At 42.4% G+C, this 24,626-nt stretch overlaps 1 protein-coding gene across 9 annotated transcripts in view; it reads left to right on the top strand.

Moving 5' to 3' along the window:
* The first annotated feature begins 4,433 nt into the window (after positions 1–4,433).
* ADAM22 (ADAM metallopeptidase domain 22) overlaps positions 4,434–24,626 on the top strand; it is a 140,634-nt gene continuing 120,441 nt past the window's right edge. For 5 of the 9 annotated variants that reach the window (XM_035319524.1, XM_035319528.1, XM_035319527.1 and 2 more), the window contains exons 1-3: positions 4,437–4,579; positions 4,679–4,839; positions 23,576–23,652. In XM_035319524.1, coding sequence (XP_035175415.1) covers positions 4,522–4,579; positions 4,679–4,839; positions 23,576–23,652 — 296 coding nt within the window. In that variant the 5' untranslated portion in view covers positions 4,437–4,521. Of the gene's footprint in view, positions 4,580–4,673; positions 4,840–23,575; positions 23,653–24,626 lie in introns of all 9 variants that reach the window. The other 4 variants (XM_035319531.1, XM_035319532.1, XM_035319526.1 and 1 more) reach the window with 3 other exon arrangements.

A 24,626-nucleotide genomic window follows, 5' to 3' on the forward strand; every position in this document is an offset into this window, starting at 1 on the left:
AAACTTGAAACTGTAGCTACACAATGTAAAATTAGGATGATAACATCAAAAGACATATAGGGTGCTGAAAGCTGCTTTTATAAATCATTAGAAGAAAAGTGCTGTTTTACTTTCCTTACATCTACACTAAGGCTGGTTTGGTATCTTTGCAGTGGATGTTCAGCTACTGCGTGTGACTTCACTCCATGGTATGTGCGTTCATTAGGAACAGAAATGTTTCTCTTCAGGTAAATCTACAGAGTGGCTACCCAAGGATCCGGGCTACTTGTGTACGTGTGTGTGCATACGGATGTACACAGAGTTAATCATAGGGATATGGGGTGATAGTGGGGATTGATGACTCCAAAACCACACACCTCTGGGGTGTTTTGCAGTAACTTCTGAGTTGTACACATTTAGGTAAGCCCCTAGAGGGCCATGTTCTTAAAGAGCTCAGTAATATGCTACAAGGATTCAAGTTCTGTTGGTTTCCATTTTGTTACTCTTTCTTTTCAAAATAGCTGTTTGGTTTTTTTTTTTTTTCTTTTTCCTTCAGTACTATTCTAACATCTTCCACCAGGAGTGGGGGTCATGGCTCCCATGACTGTTGGTGAAGCATCCTGCTGCTCTTGAACATGCTGCTCTTGAACATGACTGGAGAGCAGAACTTGAGGAAGTTGAAGGCTATCTGTCCTAAGCTTAGGGAAAACTAACTGATTTTCAAGAGAAGCCTGCCAAAATATGTCCATGCTGGCTGGAACAAACTGGTCAGGAGGATGCTATGTGGTTCACAGCCAGCACCAGGCTTTTGCAGGTAAATAGAAATTACAGAAGTCAGGACTGACAGGCTATCGTTGTCTAAGATTAAGGCCAACGTCCAGCATGGTAGAGACGTCTCCCCCATATTCCTCGTGCCATTCTGAGGTCATGCTGATGAAACTTTTGGCTACAGACCTTGAGAAAGAAGGCCATCCTGTTACAGGGGAGCCACTGTCAACATCCAGTCTTGTTACTGTGCTTCCAAAGGTGGTAGCAGGATCTTCAAGCAGTAGCTCTTGCTCAACACAAAACTGTAGAACCGTTGAAACAAAGTGGCAGCTGGATGCCTGGAAAGGCAGGCCCTGAGTGGCTTCGAAGTTTGTATGCATTTAATTAACTGTTGCACACCATACTGCTGTGAGAACAGAAAGCACCAGCTTGCTCTTCCTACCCCACCTATACATCATTTCATTGTGTTCCTGTCCATCGCCATCCTGAGCAACCTTTCTGGTGTCTCTCCCTGTCTTTCTCTGAACCTTGCACTGTCCCCCCTGGGAACGGCTGGTTGGGTGTTCCAGATCTGGCTGTGCCATCAGTTTAACTTCAAAAGGGATTCTGTGTGATTTGCTCTATATTTAGCTTGCAATTGTATACGCTTCCTGCTTTGAAGTAACATCCATGCCCTGAACTAAATAACCACTAGAGGCAAATGGTTTAATGTGTATTAGTTCCAAAACACCCCTGCTGCAAATGTACGATTGTGCACAGTCACAGTGCACAGGTGGGTGTAATTGGACACGTGGCTGCTACACGGCAGCACTGAGAGGTTCAATACCATGTATTTCGAATGCAGGCCTGCTTTTCACGTGCAAGTACTTAGGGCGGCATGCTTATGGTAACAGCCAGCCAGATGCATGGAGACAATCACGAAGTGTTCATAGAACTGCCTCGTATCAGGAAAAAGCCTTAGGTGTTTGTTTTTGTATGTATGTAATAAACTTAATCACGACTGAATATTGACTACTGAGAATGTGTTTCTTAAAATGTGCCCTAGATTTCAGTTGCAATCTGAGTGCACCTCATTTCCTGTGGAATGGAGAGAAGTAATGCTTAAATGTTAAATTCAAGTGTTAAATTATGGCACATAATTAATTATGGCTCAAAAATAATCTTTAGAATGTGTACAGTAAAACAAAAGCTGAACATTTACCTATAAATCACTTTTATTTTTAGCACTTTCTTCATTTTCTCCCTGTTCTTTGAAACATTGCTGTGTTTTTCAAGCCTCATTCTTCTGCAGCTGTGCTACAGACAGCCAGATAGAACATGCACGTTGGGCCTGGCAAGTGGTGAAGACACGTCTTAATGTAGGGTAAAGTTGTTATTGCTCTTTTAAAAAAGAGTTGGCATGAATTTCTAGTGTAATAAAATTCCATAGAATGTTAACTGGCAAGACAGTGTAAATTGGAAAATGGCCTTCATTTGTAAATACCCATTCCTGTGCTGGAAGAAGAAAAGTGTCTGCACCCTGCTGTGAGAGAGCTGGTAGCTCAGGGACAGACTGCCTGCCGCAGTCCTGGGCAACCTCAAGGAGCTTCCAGCGAGGTAGGAAGAAGTGCAGAGTAATGTTCTCTGCCTGATTTCCTAAACCGACCTGGAAATCAGTGAAAAAAGCTATCAATAAATGAAAATATTATTTCTTTTAAGGGTTAGGCATGTCAAACCATCCTTTTCTAATCACCCATTTCTAATCAGTTGTGTATAAAAAAAAGGGGACTTCTGCCATGCTGATCAGGATTTCCTTCAACACAATTTAGATCTTTCAATGTAATATGGGAAATCTCCACCAGCCATTTACTTGAGCCTTCTCTTTTGAGCTAATGTTAGGAATTTATCATTGGAGTCTTTTCTTAGCCAAAATGGTGCAGAGGTGTAAACAACAGAGGTTTGCAGGGAGAGGGCCGTACAAACATTTTCCAGATCAACTTTGACTAATGACATACACTTCTAGCATCCATACTTTTAATATGCATTTACCCTTGTATTGGTTGCATTTCTAAAACAATTCTAAAATTTGGTCTTAAAATTAGTGAAAGGGTGGACTAAGATAGGGTTGTCATACTGAAAAATGAGCTTTATTTGTGAAGCTGCTTCCATCATTTCTCACCACATCCCCTTAACCTACAGACCAGATAAAACCCTGCAGTCACTATCCTGAAGTAGCCGTGCCTGGGCTGGTGCTACCCTGGTGAACCTCCCCCATGTGCCATCTAGGGATTTACAACTTTAAAAATTAATAATAAATATTGAAACATTATAGTAGCAAAATTTCTCCCTCTAAAGAACAATTTTTCATTTTCTTTACCCACCCCACCCTTGGTCCTGTTGACACCCTGCAGCAGAGTTTCATAAGCTTAATTGTGTGCTGTTTGAACAACTATGTGAGGACTTAATAGATACTTCGAGGTAATATTTTGTCGTTACTCTATGGCTACACTGTAAGCAGGTCAGCACAAAACCTACTGGCTGGTGTCTGCTCAAAGCTGCTACGTATTTCCAGATGCAATGTTGTGTCTTGCCCTGTTGTGTCTTGCTCGTACCTCCAACTTGTGGAACCATCGTTCCATCTGTGTTTTTCTACTGGGGAAACAAGCTGTGAGACAATGAATTTCCTTCTGGCCAGTAAGTGCTTCCCTGAATGAGACAACCTGTGGCAGGAGGATGGGACCTCCAGGCAGACCAGGCCGGGAGCTCTGACCTTCTGCACGGGAATGCTCTTGAGAGCGGAGGTGTCAAGGCCTGAGCGCTGCCTGGGTGCAGCCAAGCGACTAATGCTGCTGTGCAAAACGGATTGAGTATCAGGAAAAGGAACTTACTTTGTTGCCTCCCAGAGCATAAGGACCAGCAGCTTTCCCAGTGCCAGTTGCTGTGGTTCCAGCTCCGTGACAGCACTACGGCTCCCACAAAGCCACCTTGGCCCTGTGCTCTCTGCTGGCCAGCCCTGTGCTGTGCCCACTGCCACATTTCTGTGCCATTTTGCTTGTCAGGCATTGCCAGCCTTTTTCCACTTAGGAAAATGGTGCAAGGCAATTCCTACTCTTTGAGGAAGGCAGCTAGCTATGTTAAGGGCAGGGGAGCTATGTGGTGGTGCCCAGCGGTCTGGCTTCCCAGTAGGTGGGAGCGTAGAATTGGGGTGTGGATGGAGTGAGGAGACCCCCTGAGTTTTGGGGAGCTGGCTCTGAGGGGACTCCGTGAGGCTTTGGGCTCTTGCTTTGCCCCAAGGCCCATGAGAGCAGGCTGCAGCCTGGAAGGAGATCCCCGCACTGGGGTCCTTCTGACCTCTGTCAGTGTTAGCAGGGTGGGCAGAAAGGAAATTTAAGGAGGAAAAATGGAAATTTAAGGAGGAAAAAAAGGTCATAGGGAAGTAAATAGAGGTTTACGCCGGGAAGGTGTGCTCGAGGGAGGAGGTGAGATAAGGGCGGGGGGCACCCGGAGCTCCGCGGTGCCTGCCCGAGCCACCCCCCGGGCTCCGGTCCCTCAGCAGGGCCTCCCCAGGGCCGGGGGCTGCCGGTGTGGAGCCCCCCCGCTCTCTCCCCTCCGCAGCGCCTACATTTCCCAGCACTTCCCTCAGCGGAGCGGACTGCGGGGAGCAGCCTCGCCGCCTTCCCTCCGCCGGGGGCTCGGCGGGGCGGAGCTCGGCAGCCCCGGTCTCCCCCCCCCGGTCCCCTCCCGGCCCGGTGCAGGCGCGGCAGCCGGCGACACCCGGCGGCGAGGAGCGGCGCCATGCGGGCCGCCGCCTGCCTGCTCTCCCTGGCGCTCTGCGCCCTCCCCGCCGCCCCAGGTGAGCCGAGCCTCGGGCCGGGGGGGAACGGGGTTGGGGGGCGGGCAGGGGGGGGTGCCGAGCCCATAACCCTGACCGCTGCTGCCTCTCCCTGCCCAGCAGGCTCCGAGCCGGCGGCTGCGGGGCGGCGGCGGGGCGAGAACCGCTTCGCGGAGCGCCAGAGCATCAGGCCCCTGCGGCTGCTCGCCGGAGAGGGCGGCGGCGGGGCGCGGAGGCCGGCGCTGAGTACGCGGGTGCGGAGCGGCGCGGTGCGGAGCCAGGTAGGAGCCACCCACCGGGCCGGGGTCCCCGCGGTGTCCCCCCTCTGAGGGGCGTGGGGGCGGTGGGGAAGGAGCACGCGGGGCTCGGTGTCCCCGCGGAGCAGCGGGGATGCTGATCCCTGCGCCCGCCGGGTGAGAGCGGTCCCCGGGTGTTGTTTTAATCCGTCTCCTCCCCGGCCCGGCTGGCAGCGGTGTGCCGGGGGCAGGAGCCGCTGCCGGAGGAAAGTTGCGGCCCCTTTGCGGCAGCGGAGCGGGGATGCTGCGGGCGGCGGGCGGGCGGCAGCCACCTGGGTGCGGGGTTCAAAACAGGGGCTGGGAATGGAAAAGGGATCCCTGAAACGCCAGAGGTGAACTCGATGTAGGGATCTGCCTCGCGTGTTGCCACCCAGACGGGGTGCGATTTGAGATTTCTGCCTTATGCAGGCCGACCGCTGCGGCTTTAATTGCGTTAAATGCGGCGATTTTAGTCCCGCTCGCCGAGCATCACGTTTGAGGCGCGACGTGAACGTTGCGTCTACAGGGAAAAACGCTGAGCGTGTGCTGTTACAGATGAAGCCCAGAAAAACCCCGTGCGTTTGAGGTAACTGCTGATATGCAGGATGAGTTGCAGGCCTCTGCTCCCTCCCTGGCTCCTGTCAATTTTAGAAACAAAATAGCTGAAAAAATGGTCTCAGATTTATTTTTTTAATATAATCCTTAAAGTATAAGCACTGGCAGCTTTTAATTTTTATGTAGACAAATAATAAAGTCTCTTCCTAGCATATTTATTTGCCTCCCGATGTTAGTGGCTCTATGTAAAGGTTTTGCAGACACGATGGCCATATTTGCAGCACAGTAACGCAGGATTTTAAAAGTTCCAAAATGTCTGCTTTGTTTAAAAAGGGAACAAATATCCTCTCAGTGTTTTGGGATGCCTGAAGACCCTTGAATGCTCACAGATTCAACTGCAGTGTGGCATGTCTGCTAAAGGGGCTATGGTTGGATCACGTATCAGGAGCCACATACTGGTCTTACAGACCAAACTGTTAATGTGTGGGTTTTGTTTGCCTGGATGTCTCAAACTTTATTCACCAAACCTTACGTTCATAAATTTTTTTCAAGTCATCCGTGTTTCATTAAGTCATTAGCCAGCGGTAGCATTACTCCCACCAGAAAAGAAGTAAGTCTAGTGGGTTAAAATGGTTAAATGCATTTATTTCACACCAGTCTCCAGGATAAACTGAAGTTAAATGTGTGAAGCTCAGTGTCCAGCTACAACTTTTCCTCCTGATCAAGAAGTTTCCCTCTGCTATTTAAAATACTCCTGGCCTCTCCCACGGTATCTAATGGCTGTGACCCCACTGAAGGATGCAGTAGCTGGCAGGGATGTGAAGGATGAAAATTATGAAGCGGAAGCTGGCCAGAACAAGTGGAGCAGCACCGATTTGCTGTGCTTCTCGCACAGGGCACGGTTACATCTTAATGGCAGGATGCTGCATCCCTCGCCCGGAGTTCTGAGTCAGCTTGGCAGCAATGGCCAGCAGTATGGCTGCACGAGCTTCAGCGGAGCTCTGTGGAAGGGATTTTTGCAGTAGTGCTGTTAGCTGTTGCAGTTGAGTAATTTAATATCCCAGTTCTTAAAGTCTGGCATCCCATAAGGGTGTTTTTACCCTTATCTCCGCCAGAATGCGTATCAAAGCTGCAGACTAACTGAGCTAACTTTCGCTTTTGGGTGGCTGGTACAAGTCACGCAAAGTAAAAAGATAGAGTGCTGGATTTTACTTGCAGGTGAAAACGCACGCTTGCCTGCTCTGCGGTGTTAGCAGGCTAAGGTCAGTGATGCAGGGAGGGACTCTTACTCAGTACATTTTCCACGTGCATTAGTTTGTTTTGTGTTTAATTAGGCTTCGACTGCCTCCAGACCCCATTCAATCCATTGCTAGTAGTCTTTGGACAGATGTGTATCAAAGTTAGAAAAACTGGTCTCAAACTGAGACTTAAAGCAGAAGCTAATGACCTTGTGGAGAGGTTTAGGAAGGATGCATCCTGGAGGAGGTTAAAACATTCAGGCAGGACCTGGGATAGCTGAAAGACAAGCAGATACCTGATGGGATGGTGCAGTCAGAGGACCAGACAGCAACTAGCTGTTGAATTAATGTAAAACAATGTAATTGTGTTATGAATTGGATAAAGATAAAAGGAGGGAGAGATTAGTTAAGCTGGAGAGAAGGAAGTTGCATTAAATCGGATTGGATCCCTTTAATTCCTGGATGAAAGCTTTAGCTTCAGAAAGGGCAGAAGTTGTACAAGAGGGATGCGAGCCTGGGTCTGGGATTGAACAAAGGGAAATTAGGATGGTAGCTCAGGGGAAGGCAGAAGCAAGGGGATGTAAAAGAGAACCAAGCTGATACTTTATGGATATTTCCAAAGTTTCTGTTCACGGAGAGTGAGAACTGGTAAGTCCCAGTTTTACTGTCTTGGTGTTACTGCAGCATGCCTCCCTTCACTAGCTGAATTAATCAGTTGCTTATGAAGAGAGAGATCAGCAAACATGAACCGGGGGCAGTGACACTGCATTTCCCCCACCTTCTCTGGAGTGGGAGGGAAGGGAACACCACAGCCTGCCTGGAGCTGGGGGAAGGGATGGGAGCAGGCAGGAGGGTTTTGCACTTGGCAGGGGATCTGAGGGTATCTCCTGTAGCCACCTGACGTTCAAGAGGCAGTGGGAAGCGGGAGGGGAGTACAAGGTTTGTGCAAACTTTGAACCAGAGGGCAGAAGCAGCAGCAGATTCCTTGCCTGTGGACAAGCCTTGCTTGATGGGCTTTGGGAGATTTTTCCCTTCCCGTGGTATTTTTTGCAGGTTTGTCTGTGCAGCTAGTTAGAGAGAATTACTCATTTTGTGAAGCTAAAGTGATGCGGATGGCTGTTTCTGGCACACTGTTTAGTGGGACCCTACACTCTGTTTGCATCTATACTGCATCAGACTGTTATCTGCATTGATCCTGAGAGCTTAATGGGGCTGTCAATGGACCCCACTTCGACTGAAGCGGTCTGGAAAGTGGTTTGGCAGGTGAGCACAGGATCCCCTACCCAAGCCCCCGTCAGGAAGGGCTGTGCCGCAAAGAGTGGCAAAGCTTTTTTTGGGTAATGCAGTGTTTGCCAGGACTCATCTTTAGTGCTTTAGTCCTTCATTTGTGCTTGGTCTTTCATAGACCACTATCTTCTTGTTGGATTCAGGCTGCTTTCTTGAGGGATAGGGTCTTTTCTGGTCTTAAAGCTTTTTATTTTTATTTTATTTTTATTTTTATTTTTTCTTTTTCCAAATGGAGGTGGTAACATTTCCCTGAGGAAATGAAACTGGTCTCGGTGTGCCTGTCTGAAGCTGCATACTCTGTTCTTGGTGGAATGGCTGACACGCCAGAGGCCGGTGCAGCCCTTCAGAGGGACCTGGACAAACTGTAGAGTTGGGTGGAGAGGAACCTCTTGAGGTTCAACAAAGGCAAGTGCAGGGTCCTGCACCTGGGGAGGAGCAGCCCCAGGCACCAGTACAGGCTGGGGGCTGACCTGCTGGAGAGCAGCTCTGTGGAGAGGGACTTGGGGGTCGTGGTGGACAAGAAGTAAACCATGAGCCAGCAAGTAGGGAAGGGAAGTAATGTTGGAAGGGAAGTAATGGTTGGCAGATGTCTACATTTTTTATTTTTTTTAACATTTGTTGAGGTATTTCTCTAGCAACCTCCTTTGTTTTGTTTGTTTGTTTTGGGCTTTCTGGCCCATTGCCATCACTATATCTATTGAGTGACTTCTCAACATGCATGCTTTACTACTATTCAATAAAATGGTGTATGTAGTCAACCTAGAAACTGAGAATATAATTGTTTAAGAAACAAAATCAGCATGCTTACAGTCATAGTTGTCCAAGATTGCTGGACCTCAGAGCACAGCGCAAGGGAAATGTTGTAGGCTATTATATATTCCTGTCATTAACATTTTAACACACGCTGTATAGTGAGCATTGGAGTATCCACCAGACTTTGGGATCTTGCTTTTAATTCTACCATGGAATAGTGTCATTACCATACGTTCCTCTATTTCAATTTCTGTGTTCCCCAAAGGGGGGCTATTAGCAGCTGCACATCCCTTAATCTAAAGAGTAATCAAGATAAGATATATCTGAGAATGTGTGAATATTGATGATAACATTAAAGCACTCCAGGATCATAGCAATGGACACATAGTTTTCTGTTGAATAAATAAGCCTATTAGAAAATAAATGTCCTGTATAGCATGGGCATTCAGTGAAGGCTAAGCCTAGATTTTTGTCTTTAAGACAAGGAAAGTTCATATAATTGAAAATATGAGGAACCCTTTAACTGTGTGCCTTGACCCATATTTTGGTAGCGTTAAGAAGCACAGTTCCTTAATTCTTTCTTTTAGTTGGCAGCATGCAGGCATGTTCTTCATTGGATTGTGGGTGTAAGTAAGCATTCCTCCCCATTGCTTGTTCTTCTACCTGTAAGGGAGAGCAAAACAAAATGCAAAGTCTGCTATTACAAACATCAGTTTGTCCTCTACATCAGCACTATGTTTAGAGGGCCATTTTCTGTGGATCAAATGTTCCGGTTGAGAAGATGGATTCATTTTCCAACTGGAGATTAGAGTGCCAGACAGCTACACTGCCTTCAGCCAACAGACGCCTTCCCTCAACCCTAAGGCTGAATTAATAGTCATCTGGCTCCTGGCTGGAAACTGCAGCCTCCCCATGACCATGCCACAACGTTGGCTCTGGGAAGGTCTCTGCTTCTGTCTTGCCATTGACGGTACACCAGTAAGCTCCTCCTATGCTTAACTGGGTAACTGGTTTTGTGTCCGATCCTTGTCTCTTGCAGTGCTCCCTACCTGGTGTTTCCATCACGTGTGGGATGTGGTACTGGCCCTTGGACTGAGGAGAAGGTTACTTTCAGCATTTGGAGCGGAGAGTGAGATCAGCCAAGGGGAGAACACGGCTGCTCGGTGCCAGCAGAGGAGGTCCCAGTTCTCCTCGCAGCCAGCCCTCTGTGGTCATGATAATGGGTCTGCATGCACAGGCTGAGGGACAGCTTTGTTCATCTTGGGGCTTGCACTGCAGTCACCTCTTTTTGATATATCTAGGTGTTGATAGGGAAATTTGGAAGATTTGCTATTATTTTCAGTGGGAACAAGGCCCTGACTCAGTGACCTGCTATGGGTATAGATTAACTCACCTTTGTTGGCTATGTGACACATTCATAGTAGGGCAACTTCTGTTTCTCAACCTGTTTTTCACTTGCTCGTTGCCAGTTGTCATGAGGTACACTGAAATCCTTCAGAGTGAGTAAAAAGGCTGACTTGGTTGTAGCCTGACTTGCAGCCTGGCACGAAGAAGCCCCAGGACTGGATTGTGCCTTGGGACAGAGCTGAGCATGGTTTGTGGTCCAGAGTGACTCAGTAGTTTGCAGCAAGGTATTTATTTGTCTTCCGCTGTCTGCATTTCTGGATTGTTTGAAAGCAAATTACACAATTCCATAAATTGATTGGGAAGCATGGCTTACAAAATTTCTTAAATAACTTCTTAATGCTAATAATCAATTGCAGAGAAGCTCTGCTCTGTCATGCTGAGCTCACGTGGCTCTGCTTGCCCTTTGAATTGAAATCTTTCATCATTTTTTCAGGTGTTGCCCAGTCTTTGCTGCTGGCTTCTCTGACTTGTTGGCCTTTCACTTTACTCTCTCAGAACAGGATATTCCTATCATTTGCAGGTGCTCCTGAAACTGCTAACTTTATTTGTAACATTCTTGCTTTCTGTTTCAGTGCTGTCAATTTCTGTTGATATTACAATTTCCTGTGTTTGGTAGCTCAAACAATTAGTAATCTGTGGTTAAAAATGAGTTCTGACTGCTGAGAGGTTTCTAAAACAACTCTGGATTTTGGGACTGATGGATGATGACTGTTGGAAAGAGAACTGACATGAGAAATTGCCCAATTTTTAAAATTATTTTCTGCTCACTTAGTCAAATGACTGCTGTCTCTTGAAGAAACTTAGCCACAATTTTCAGTCAACCTAGCACAAAACCAAAGGGAGAGGAGGATAAACTGGGACGGAGGCTGTAGTGAGCAAAAAGAACATACATTTGGTTTGCTGCCAGATCTGGTTTTCTTCATGCCTCTGCTTCTTCTCCCACTTTCCTTAAGGCTGATAAGACATTTGGCAAAATGTGTGTAATAAATACTTCATTGTATCTTCAAAATGTGCGGTTGTGCGGTTCTGCAATATTTGTGTAAGAGTAAGATACTTCACCAACCTAGCAATAATCTGTTTTCATGAATATGTGAATAACAGTTAAAATACCAATATTCTTGATGCAGGTCCTGCCTTTGTGAAGAGGAAAAAAATGCTGAAAGGCAATTTTTGATACAGATTGTCACATGCTGCAAGGGCATTGAAAGTGCCCTTTGACTTCTGTTGTAAGAGGGACTTTTGGTTTGATTTTTGATAAAATATACATATTCATAGCAGGTGTTTTGGCATTTTATAGGCAAAGAATATTTCACATTTCTAAATCATCCCTCTTTGCAAGCTCATTTCAGGGAAGTCCCTACTTGATAATGAGATTTCTTATGACAATGAATGTATATGCCCAAAAAAGCATCCAGCAAAAAACCTTCTGTTAACTGCTATTTCTGTGTTTGTGCTGCAGAAATACTAGATCAGGACTCAGATTTTGAAGGGTGATTAAAAATCTAGGGTATCATTGAACATCCTAATATGGGGAAAAGGGCAGCATTGTCTCATTGTCTCTTGTTTGTGCAATAGCAGAGAGATTCCAAAAGGTTAATCTCAAAAAACAGGCTTACATACAGTCACGAAGGATCTTAAAGGCTCAGATGTAACAATCCTTATAGAAAGTATTTTTCCCAAAATTTGCTTGTTGCCATGATCAACGTAATAGCTGCATGCTTAAGATCTGAGTACGACAGAGCAATCGTTTCGAGCTAAGGTAATCAATATCTGTATTTATCCCTGGTCTATGTCAGTGCACCTGAGTGCAGGATCAGACTGAATATTCTTTCTCCCACTGTTTCACTGAGGACACCTGTTCTGGGACCCTTCTGGTTAGTGATCTTCTATAATGTATTCACGATACAGAAGAGTGTTGCCTTCCAAACAGCACTGGGATGAATATTGCTGAGGAGGACCTACATATGAAGTTAACATTCACTCTAAAATGTTTGCTACAAGAGCATTGTGGATGTACATATAACACTGTCATGGCAGGTGTCATTTTATATTCTGCTACTTCAGGTCCCCTTTGGAGTCTTCTCAATAACTATTCAAGTCTTTAATGGACTCAAGACCAACAACTTTACTTGGGCCTGTTAAAACATTATTCCAGTTACCCTGTCAAACAGTGTTTAACATTCAGTCCAACTCTGTAAAAAAGCTTCTAAGGTTCAGCTTTCTAAAGTGTGGGCTCTTCTGGTTAGTGCTGTCTCAGTGCTGGGCCCTCTCAGATCAGCCCTGCTAAAGTATGTGATCCTTCTGCTTTCTGCAGCCAACACCTGCCAGGTTTCTCTCTCTGGACAATAGGGATCTTTGGCTCCCATGGATCTGAGCCAGAGCTGCAGCTTCTCTCTGGTTGACTGCCCTCCTCCTTCAGGGGAGGGAGCTCACAGGGTTGTGGTCGGAGGTTCTGGTGGCCAGTCCAGGCCCACATCTGTTCCCTGGGCCTGGATAACGATGAATGTGGAGGCTGGAGGCCGGTGCCAGAAGAGGGCCGAGCCCACCCATCTTTGAGACAAGACTGTGGGATCTTTCTGCTCCACTTGTCCCTCTCATTTTTCTACTGATATGTTTTAGGTTTTTGTTCCCTAAACATTCAAGTCCCTTTACTCTTTTAAATTCTTTTAAACTGCTTTAACTTCGTGATGACTGTCTGTGGAGAACTTAAAGACAAGGAAGCATTCTGAGCTCTTCTAGTCATCTTCTTCCCTCTGGCTTGCCAGTGGCCTCCTGGGCACTGCATGGGTATGCTGTTAAGAGGAGCTGTATTCTGGAGTGTCTAAAGGATCTCGGAGACTTGTTGGATTCCTTTTGGTTCCTTTGGCACCACCTGCAACCACTTTCCTCTCAGATGGAGATGTTCAGTGTGGAGAAAAGCTTTGTGCACAGAAAATTATGTCTGTACAGGCTTCTTAAAACTTCAATAGGATGACTGTGATGGAGGGTTAATGTATTTTTCCCCCCATAAATTTTGAATGAGTGTTGAGCAGCAAAGTTTGCTGAAGAGCTACATGGGAGTGTTGAACACATGGACAACCTGTGGGGTGCACTTCCATGAGCAGGGCTGGCTGGTTGGCTAAATTAAAGCGGAAAGTTCATGTCACCTGTGATTAAAGACTTGACAAAGATTATGTAGAAAACAAAGTGGCAAATGATGTAAAGACATTTAACCATCGAGTCAGTAAGAGTCCAACTTCAAACCTGGATTCAGTTAAAGAAAGGTAAGAGCACAGCATTGCTGCTGGGCATTTGCCATTAGACAGCGAAATTTGGTGATTCCTCTGGTAATCTAACCTGCTCTCATTTGTCCGCCGACACATGCGGATGAGACTTGCTGTAAGGTAGGCAATAAGGATACGTTGATAAAGCTGGCTTGTTGGTTGGTGTTGTCTTTTCAAATCTTGTACAACAAATTCACTCTGAGTTTTATTTATTTATTTATTTATTTATTTATTTTTTCTTTTTGTAATTGAAATGAATGTGCCCAGACCAGAAAACTGTAGCAAGTGACTGTGCTTTAGAAAAAGCATATTTTCAGAGTGTAATATTAAAACCAGGTTTAGAAAAAAAAAGTCTGGGTAAATGCTTTTTAATACCTTGATAATAAAAGTTGGATATGTGTGGGTGTGGAGGTTATAGCCCTGAATTACAGCTCAAAAATTGCCCAGAAGAACAGCAGTATACAGGAACACATTCTGTTCCAGAAATGTCTCTCTCCTTAGAGTATTTCAGCCCCTGAAATTCTGTGGGAAAGAAAAAAATCCATCAGCTATTTCAGAAAATGTATACAGTGAAAATGTTGATTCATTGTGATCTCGTAGGCTGTATCAAGAGGAAAATGAGTTTTGAATTGTGCTTTTCTGGCACTTTTCAACTTTAAACAGGACTTTGATACTTGAATGTAGAGGGTGAGTCATATTTAAAAAGTATTATCCATGGAGTTGAGCAATATATTGGTATGCCTAGAGTCTGCAAGTTTAATCAAGCTCTTCTTAGCCTAATGTGCTGACAAAATGTTGGTAAACTTTCTGCAGTTGCCAGAGAACTGTTTATGGGAAAAGTTTGTTGGCCATGTTGGTAGGCACAAGGTGTCAAAGAGTGCTTGTTACTCACAGTGGGAAGACCTAATCTATTGGTAATCTTGCTTCTGTTTACAAACTAAGTGTAAGACCAATTGAAAATGTTTGGAATATGTGACTGTGTTGCTGAATAATATTTTGGTGTACAAAGGAGCTAATTTATCTTGCGCTGTTTTTTTTTTTTATTACTTTTGAGTGGTATATGTGTAATGCAAAGGCAACATTAATGGAGTGTTTCTGCAGATTTGTCTCTCATCTGGTAATGAAACTCTGTTCCTTCATTTCTGAAGTCTACAAGAGTTGCTAAAAAGGGTGTCGTCTTCTCAACATTATTGATTCCTTCTAAAACTTGGAAAACATGCAGCTAGAAATTACCTCAAAGCACCATCTGCTTCAGTGAAGAAAAAGTCCAAATGCCTTCACTCCTTCAGCCAGTTAGATTCATTGAACTTTCCTTCTTGCCTAAATGGTGTCCTTGAGACAATGCAGCCCTTTCTACAGCTGAATGACACAGTGATTCAGATGGGTTCATCCTCAAGTGTTGCCTTCAGCGCATGCGTTGCATCCCTTGTTTTGTATTCTCTCCCTCTGCAGATTCATTGTGCTTAATTTGTTTGCCTCTCAGGCTGCAGCTGTGCATGAGTAGCTGCTCATTTGAGGTCTGTCCACTTGAAACTGCCAGATGAGGGTCCTGTAGGGAGATTTCATGTAAGAAAGATTTTCCTTGTCTGGGTCCTTTCCCTCTGACCCTATACATCTTCACGTGGAAATAGGTTCACCATCTAGTTGCACAATCAAGTCCTGTAGCATCTCTTTGTTTTGCTTTTCATTTTACACCTGAGTCTCCGAAATCTAGAATTGCTGTGGGGAGCAATGAAAACTGCAGAGTCCACATGTAACATGATGAGTATCTATTTGCTCTCTGCCCGTGTTGGTTTAGAAGTGGGATCTTCAATGGTCATCAAAGCTTTTGTATAAATTATGGTAGGAAAACATTTTGAACTTTGAATTTTTGTTCATTACTTTCATTTGTTTCCTACTTGCAATCCAGTACTTCATTAATCATCCTCATAATAACCTATTTTATCATGCTGTTCTTAGCCACTAATCTTTGAAGAACCTTAAACACATGAGGTTGAACAGTCACTGATTTTCCATTTTTGCCCCAACTTATTTAAGACCTCTTGCACATTAATTAAATGTGACTTTATATAAGAATTTTCATTGCTTCCCTTTAAGAAAAATAAAACTAAAAGAATATGCCTTCCCAAATGTTCTTGCAGTTCTTCCTTTCACTGAGATATGAAGGCTTTCACAACAACAGAAGTTATGTTAATTAATCTCATAGGAAATCAAAGGTTATAAGTAAAATTATCTCAAAGTCAAATTAATGTAATCATAAAACATAGTGGATATAAGATCCAGCTCCATGTTGTTTTCTGGGGTTAGAAACAAGTGTTAGATTGCCTCTTGGGAAGCAGCATCTTGCCCATTCAGTTACTTAAATTTGTCCTTTTAGATCTGTAAGATCAAATGGTACATTATGCTAGATTTGCTAGCAGTGACAACCCGATAGTTTTCTTGTCTTCATTGCCCAATTATTTAACCTTGGGTGAGCAAGGAAGAGAAGTTTTTGGGAGAAAAACATTTTATTTATTTATTTTTTAAATTATTTTTTGTATTGTAAGTCAGTTTGTTGTAACTGTTCAAAGATGCCTGTGTTTCTGGAGTGCCAGGTGAATGTACAGGACGAGATGCATGAGCAGGTATGGCTGAGTGAGTCCAGCAGAGCTCAGCATCACACATCTGCAGGACCTCTAAAGGATCCCTGCAGCTGCCCAGATGTTGGATTTGCAGTGGTGGTATCTGCGTGATAAATTGCACAGGTTTGTGTTAAGGACTGCTTCTTTCTGGTGCTCCTCCCTTCATCCATCTCTCTAGGGATTTTACAGTAGTATGTGCAGACAGCCTCTGACTGAAAAACTGCAAATAAGTAATAAAAGAGATTTATTTTTCTTTTTTACTACTGAGAAGAACAATTACTGGCATTTTAGAAATACGAGTAGTCCTTGCTTCTGACTCTGATTTCATTGAGCTAGGGATATTCAGCCTGAAAAAGAGAAGGCTGCGGGGTGACCTCGTTCTAGACTTTCAATACTTAAAGGGGGCTTATAAAAAAGATGGAGAGCAACATTTTCCTTGGCCAGATAATAGTAGGACAAGGGGAAGTGGTTTTAAACTAAAAGAGGGAGGATTCAGATTAGAGATTAGGAGGAAATTCTCCACAATGAGCTTAGTGAGGCACTGGCACAGGCTGCCCAGAGAAGCTGTGGATGATCCCTGGAGGTGTCCAAGGGCAGGCTGGATGGGGCTTTGAGCAACCTGGTCTGGTGGGAGGTGTTCCTGCCCATGGCAGGGGTTGGAACTGGGTGGTCTTTAAGATCCCTCCCAACCCAAACCATTCCATAATAAAATATGTTGTTTATGTGGAGAAAAGCTATTTTAGGTCATGTTTACATCTTTGTCAGGATCTTCCTCTGGTGAGAGCTGGCAAAACTCCACTGACACGAACTGGAGGATGGCACTGTGCTCTGGCAATGGGGTTTAACTCTCCCTCTGCCTCTCCCTCATTTGGCACAGAGAACATTTGGTACAGATGGGATCCAGGGTTCAGAAATGAACATGGACCTCCACAAATCTTTTATTATTATTATTATTATTTCTTGCTTTTCCTCAGAATAAATTACTTATTTGTTAATTGTACCCCAAAGAGGCAGCTGTAAAAGACTTTTCATGAAACCATGATGCTGTTCTGATGCTGTTCTGCAGTTTCTTCATGAAATAACTTCAATAACTTCATTTTTTATTTAAGAAAAGCACATAAATATTTAGATTTATGTCATGGATAAAAAGAGTGAGCTTGCATAAAGAATGATAAATAATGATGATTAATATAGTAAATGAGTGCCTATAAATATTTTGAGAATGCCGAGGAAAGTAAACTAGAAATGTTGCAGTTCTTTAATATGCTGTGATATGTGAATCCCGTTCAGTGACCCTGAACTTTCGATTAAAATTGCATATTTACAAATGATAGCAGAGAAGGTCACAGAATTTTTTATTTTATTTTATGTTATGTTATGTTATTTTATGTTATTTTATGTTATGTTATGTTATTTTTTTTCCCTATTGTATTTTTTTTTTTAAACTGATTCTTTGGATCTGAAACATTTATTTTGTTACTTGACCCAGGCTTATTTCTGATTTTTTCTCTGAGTAAATTTTTTTTTCCTTCCTCCTGGTGCAAGTAGAAAAGTAAGTTTTTGAACAAACTTATTATTTTCTGTGCACCGACAATATACTGTGTAACTCTGGATTTTTTACAACACAGCTGAGGCTGAAAAATATTCATTTATACATGTACATGTGCTAATTAGCCCTATATAGCATAAATGTAATTGTAATAACTGTTTTCAAAGCCAATTAACTTTTTTTTTTAGGTAAATCTATGCTAAAAGATTACTATAGTTTTCACTTAATTTCAATCATATATTTCTTTTGATTTCCCATGGGCCTACTTGTGTCCTTACTGAATATAAGAAACAGACATTTCACTCACACTTAAAGGATTGTTAACAAGCTGAGATTTTTATTCTCCTATTAGATGGAGGGAGGCAAATTAAATTAACATCTAAGGGAGCTATTATTTTATAAATACTGTCTGCTATAAAACCTCATTGTTCTTACAGGCTCTGGAGTACAGGTTTGAAGTTTTGACTTGCTATAGCATTCTGTGTTACTTTCTCTTGATTCTCTTGATGCCTTTCTTTTGTGCATACAAATTTGATCAGAATCTTTTAATTACAAACTGCAGTGCTATAGATAGTAGTAAATACAAAATTCCTTACATCAAAGGACAAGCATATAAATTGTTTATCCTCTCTCTCAAATAAAAAGAACACGCTTCTCTTTTGGTGTAAATTATTGTTACCTCTTCCAGCAAAACTTATAAAAAAATCTAAGTGCTTTATGCGGGATACTTCAGAAATAAGAAGGATATAATATCAGGAGTTGCATGTTTTATCACTATATATTTTTAATTCATTTTTCTCCTTTTAATGAAGAAAAACATTAGTCATTATGTTACCATGCCAGTTTCAACATCCAAATAATTATAATGAATGTGAGAACATTTCTAAAATATTTCCTTTCAAAATTCTTGTTAATTTGATTGTTCAGAAAGTGTGTAGCTTGTAAACATTTCACTGATGATTAAAATATTTGCTGTATTTGAAATGAAAGTCTTCCAAATGTTTTATATTGATAGTTACCTATGGAACTCTACTGTAGTGAGGCTCACTGCTGACCTGCAATGAGGTAGAATCACAGAATCATCAAAGATGGAAAAGACCTCCAAGATCATCTGGTCCAACCATCCCCCTACCACCAATGTCACCCACTAAACCATGTCCCTAACCACCATGTCCAACCTTTCCTTGTACAACCCCAGGGATGGTGACTCCACCACCTCCCTGGGCAACCCGTCCCAAGGCCTGACTGCTCTTTCTGAGAAGAAATGTCTCCTCATTTCCAACCTGAACCTCCCCTGGCACAACTTGAGGCCATTCCCTCTAGTCCTATCACTAGCTATCTGTGAGAAGAGGCTGACCCCCAGCTTCTTTCCCCACAGCTTCCTTTCAGGCAGTTGCAGAGAGCAATAACGTCTCCCCTGAGCCTCCTTTTCTCCAGACTAAACAACCCCAGTTCCCTCAGCTGCTCCTCACAGGACTTGTGCTCCAGGCCCTTCACCGTATTTGTAGCCCTTCTCTGGACATGTTCCAGGGCCTTCTTGTAGTGAGGGGCCCAAAACTGAACACAGTACTCCAGGTGAAACTTTGATTACTTTGGTTGCAGTCTGTGTATGTGTGTTCCCTCTGGAGATGCTCATTCTTCAGGGCCAGTTTCTGCAGAAAGCTGATAAACAACAGGGTTACTGGAGGGACTATGTTAGAAATTGTCATTATTTTGTTGTGTTGCTTTGGAGCAATAAGCATTCCTACATGGTACTGATTGTCCATCCCTTCTACTACAGCAGTGATCCCTAAAGCATGGAGTATGTGATTTAAAATAATTGGAATCACATCCCTCTTGGTTTGGCAGTAAGGGTTGCATGCCACTTTTATTTTTCTGGTGTTCAAGCTTTTAATATTTGTTGCAGATAATGTATCTTTGTGCTTAGTTATCTGAAATAATCGTTTCTACTCCATTTACTTTTGATTTCTTTTGGAGTTTTATTGAAATGCTTAAGCTTTGCAGTCTTTGACAAAGCTAGCTCTCACATGGTTGGATTAGATGCATAAGATGCTTAGTATTTTCTGTAGGGGAGTTTGTGGGGTGTTACACTTTATGTATGACTCGAAATTGCATCTGAAAATACTGCAACTATTTTGAGAGTAGTTATTGATATTTTCCCTCTTCAGTTGCATGACATTAACACTTTAGGACTTGTTGATTGTTTTGGGTGCACAGACACTGCACTTTTCCATTTTGTTGTTGGATTCTTCTTTCCTGGCTCTTGTTCATATTCTGAATGTAGCGCACCTCTCCAGGTCTCCAAGAACTCCCCTTTTATGACTAGATTGTCAGATGCTGATGTATCACATCCATGGATGTTAAAAAGCCTTGAATTTTCTGAGAAAGTTCCGTGGTTTGAAAACTGAATGACATAATTGTCTTGCTTCAGTGGTTTAGAGAAGCTTTTGAAGGTGTCTTTCTCATTATTCTGCTCAAATGAGGTTACAGAGATGGCGTAAATGTACCCTGATATTCTTTCTTTGGGTTCTTTTATTCACATATTTCTGTGAACCAAAGCTTCCCTTCCTGCTGGCCATTTTACCTATTCACTGAGCAGGTGCATAGATGTACTTAAAAATATTGTAACAGCACGATGTTTTAAAATCCATTTATTAATTTTGTACCTCTTAACCAAATATTCAGAAGAACTGTTATCCTAGAAAACGTACTGGCTATTACGCGTAAGGTGCAGTTTTTTGTAATGCTGAATACAGTCTGTTAGCTGTCATTGAATGGGGGAAATCCATCTTCCTCTTCATTTGCTGGCTGCATGTCCCCTCCAGCTTCTTTCCATCATGCCTAGGCATGATATGACTTTATATTTTATTTGGATCAGCTTATTTGTCCGGCAGAAAACTGATCCCCTCCAAGTAACGATTAATTTTCTGACACTGAGCTGACTTTCTGGGCAGTCACAAGCCAAAAAGGGGGAGCAGAGGGGATCAGGATTTCAGTTGTAGCCTGAAGCATGCAGGATTGCAGCCAGGATTGAAGGGTTCTTTGAATCTGTAAAGACTGCAGTTTCTGGAAAGGGCTGAATTTGTTTGGGTATCCAAAATGTGCATCTTTGCATCTCGGTAGGTTTGAGATACACTTGAGTTATGCTTGATTGCATGTGATTGTAAACTTAATGGTGAGTTTCTTGGGTTTGCACCACTTGTTTTGGGGGTAGCTACATCTGTGTAATGTTTTTAATCCTAATTTATTAATAGGCATTTTCTCCCATAAATCCACATTAACGACTTCTGTCAGGGAATAACTGTGGTCCAGGGTCACCCCAGAAATACATTAGCCTTGTAATGATTTGTCTTAGAGACATGTTCAGGGGAAGAAACTTCCCAGAACAAATCAATATGATGCAGTATACCTAGCAGTGTAAAAACAAACAAACAAACAAATAGAAAAGCCATCAACCACCAAAAATCCCTAGGCATTTTTGCTCTTACAGCTATATTCTTATTACTGTGAAATTAGTGTACGTGAATACACTTTTTATGACAAAGGCTACACTTACTATATGTAGATTTAGAAATGTAAGTTATACTTTTTATATTCTCTTCTATTTTGGTACAAGCATATCATCATATAGGAGATTTGGTTGTACTGCCTACATATATCTAATGATGGTACATGTAGCTGTGATGTTAACAAACAGAAATAATAAAGTTCTGTGGAATGTTCTTTGCATTTAATAACGTAACGATGAAAAGCGAGCAGCTGTGCTGGCATTATTCCTTTGATCAGAAGGTGGTTGTAGCTGTGCAGATAGGTAAATTAAGGTTACCTAAGGTTGGCAAACATGCTGCACTGGAACATGTGAATAACTAAACTGGCATTGGCCCCTGCTGTGTGATACAGTCCTTGGCCTGTCATATCCTGTTTATGAGCAGCAGCCTAAAAATTCAAATCTAGCAAGAGAAGAAGGAATTTTAAAACCATATTCAAAACAAATTCTGCTGCCTGAGAGTTGGAAGAGAAATGCCAGTGCTAACGTGACAGTCTGTTGACAGTTCTTTTTGCTGCGTTTGTGGCTACGCCAGCTGTGGCAGGCCAGGGACAGCGAAGTGATGGCCCTAATGGGGAGACTATATGTGCTGAGGGTGTCCACCACTGCCCCGTAGCTGCCTCATTGGTCATTTGGGACTAGTTGGAATCCCTTAGTTCTAATTAAGAGATTGGAAAACCAGTGATGTGAAGAAATTACTCCCCTCTCCCCTTTCCTTTTTTTTTTTTTTTTTTTTTTTTTTTTGATAGAAAATAATATTGATTGTAATTCATCACTGAAATTAGCTACTTGGATAAGGTAAGCTATGTGTTACTATATTCAGTTACTTGGTCAAAGATTACACATTTATTCAAAAGAGATGCTCTTAAATCACAAGAAATGCTTAGTGAAGTTCTACAGCCTGTGTTACAAAGCAGGTTAGATGGAATGGGGATAGCTGAAAGTATATCCGACTGAATTTTATCTACTATCCTTCCAACTCATTTAAAGATCAATTTAAATATCTGTGAGTTCTGTGAGTTTTCATCATTTATTTTTTAATGCACTTTCAGTGCAGTGTCACAGCCAGACATTTTTATAGATGGCATGCAACCTAAATATCCTCTAATAAGAAAAGCTTTCTTGATTTTTTTTTTTTTCTTTTTACGAATGAACTGTTTGTAAATACATATCCATGGTTGTTATTCTTTTTACTTTATTAGTGCTCATGTTTCTTTATGTAGCAATCACGAGAAAATTCAACTGCAGGGCAACTCAAATATATAATAAAAAAGTCATGATTCCCTCAACTTTCCATGCCTTTGTTGCTGTTCTTTTCCAGGGAAACTGGTATTCTCAAGTCTTCTGGATTTAATGCCTATTGAAATCCTGCCAGCAGTTTTAGAGAGAGTGAATTTGATGATTCACATTATCCCATCCTGTCCTGTGTTTCCCAGAGTTTTCAACAAATCATTTGTTACAGTTGTACTATCCTCTGTTGTACTTATTTGGAGAAGTGTGGTAGAGAGTTGTAAGTGGTTTTTCAGTGTTTCTTTGAGATCCCTCTGTCTACATGCTTCAAATCTTAATGGGCAGATTTCAATGGAAGGAAGTAAAAAACAGAGTTGAAACTGCTCCAAAATGCCTGAAAGTAGCTTTTCGTATTACTTAGTTAAATAACATCACTGGTCAGTCTCTTGGGAGTTTTCAGGTCTAAAAACAAATATTGCATTTGCATTGGATAGCTGAGTGTTTTCTTTCACAACTACTAGAATAAATATTCTGGTATTCTGGACGATGGTGAGTTACGAAGTACTCTTAAGTTTGTTGGCTATAGGAGTGAATGAAAGCAATTAATTCAGGAAAATGTACGGCAAAGAGAAAGGAGTAAAGAAAGAGATGTTTCTCTAGCACCCAGTTTTGTTTGGTTTTAATGACTGCTCATGAGGTTGGAGTTTTGGGAAACTTCTGGCGGAGATGGGCTAAAGTTGAGTGAGCCAGAGCTCCATAGAAAATACATTTATCCAGAATTTATCCCACTGCTATCACCTCTCTATATGGCTGCAGTAGGAGTCTCTCAGAAATATCAGCTTCTTTCAGATAACGTTGGTAAGACTTGTGTATGCCCTGGCCTGACTGAACTGGTCACATTTCAGCTGATCTCCACAGGTCTGTGTCCAGAGCCAGGCTGATGAACGAGGAGCACATTTGCTAGAGGCAGCTTGCCATTTGTGTTTGCTCAGGGTTTTGCCCAGGGTAGGAGTTCAAAGAAAAGAGACGTTTCCTATGGTGTTGGTAGGGGCGTAATTGAGGCAGAGCCTCCTAGGTCACAGGTTGTGGTGTTGGGAATTCTTGAACAAGCCTCAAAGATTTAGCAAACAGATCTTTTATTCACTCTAATAGACTATGATGTCCATTTCAGTGTAGTTTTATTTGGTAATGGCATATTGTCACTTAGTAGTATATTTACTTTCAGAATTCAGAAACAGGTATGTAAATTTTGTTGTAGCTGAATTCTAATTCCTGTCTTTTCTATTTTGCAGTCTACCCACATTGCTCGAGCCAGCTTTCAGGTTGATGCTTTTGGTTCATCTTTCATCCTGGACGTAATGCTAAATCAGTAAGTAATGACTGTATCTTACTCTGTGGTTGTTCAAGACTGGTGCCAGTGAAATGTCACTTTTCTACAGAGGCTCTAGAGGCTGTATTGTAGCACAGATGCTATATTTAGGCATTGAGTTCATTTGCAGTGGTATATTTTAAATTCTTTTATTGTTTTCTCAAGTTCCATTGTAGACTTTGATGTTCCCATTGTTACTACGTACTAGCTATTTCAGTGTAGCTAACATTTGAGTTGTATAATTTCATTTGCAATTTTTCAGTTTACCATAAAAGCAAATTACTGTACTCATGTAGAACCTTGATGGATATTAAAACATGGAGTTGCTGAAAACTGGTAGCTGTTAGCATTTTAATAACCAAGTGTTAGGTAGTGGAAATAGAGCTAATCATCCGAAAAGAGCAGGGTGGATGGTCGAGAATGAAGTTTCTCCAGATGCATTTACAGTCTTTTGGGAACAGAGAGTCATTATAAGGCAGTGGCACACTGTGAACTTCAGACTGCGAGGAAAGATTGAACAATAGTGAGCTTAAAATGAAATCTGGTATTTAGCTCTGGACAACGAGTTTTCAAACAGATGTTTTAAAATAGGATTTGCTTGACTTTTCTTCTCCAAAGTGAAAAGAGAATAAGTAATATAGTAAATGGAAATGCTTGGTTAAGTAATTCACTTCCTTATAATTGCATGTAATGTTGTGTGGTTCAGTGTAAGAGGCAAACTGCTTAATTGCTACAAGTTTCTCTGCTATAAAGATGAACTGTTCAGGCTGCAATAGGAGTCACTTTCATTTCCTTTTCTTTTCACTTGTAAACACATTTTAAACCATGGCAACCTCTTTATACACACTGACACAAGTTAAAATCCACGTGTGAATTCCTGCTGGTTGCAGAAGGGAGAGGGACTCTATGCACTGTGAGAAGGGGAGGGAAAGGGGCTGATTTAGAAGTGTGGTTTTTACAACAAATTTTAAAAG

Source organism: Oxyura jamaicensis, chromosome 2, assembly GCF_011077185.1.
Source record: "Oxyura jamaicensis isolate SHBP4307 breed ruddy duck chromosome 2, BPBGC_Ojam_1.0, whole genome shotgun sequence".
Lineage (NCBI taxonomy): Eukaryota > Metazoa > Chordata > Aves > Anseriformes > Anatidae > Oxyura > Oxyura jamaicensis.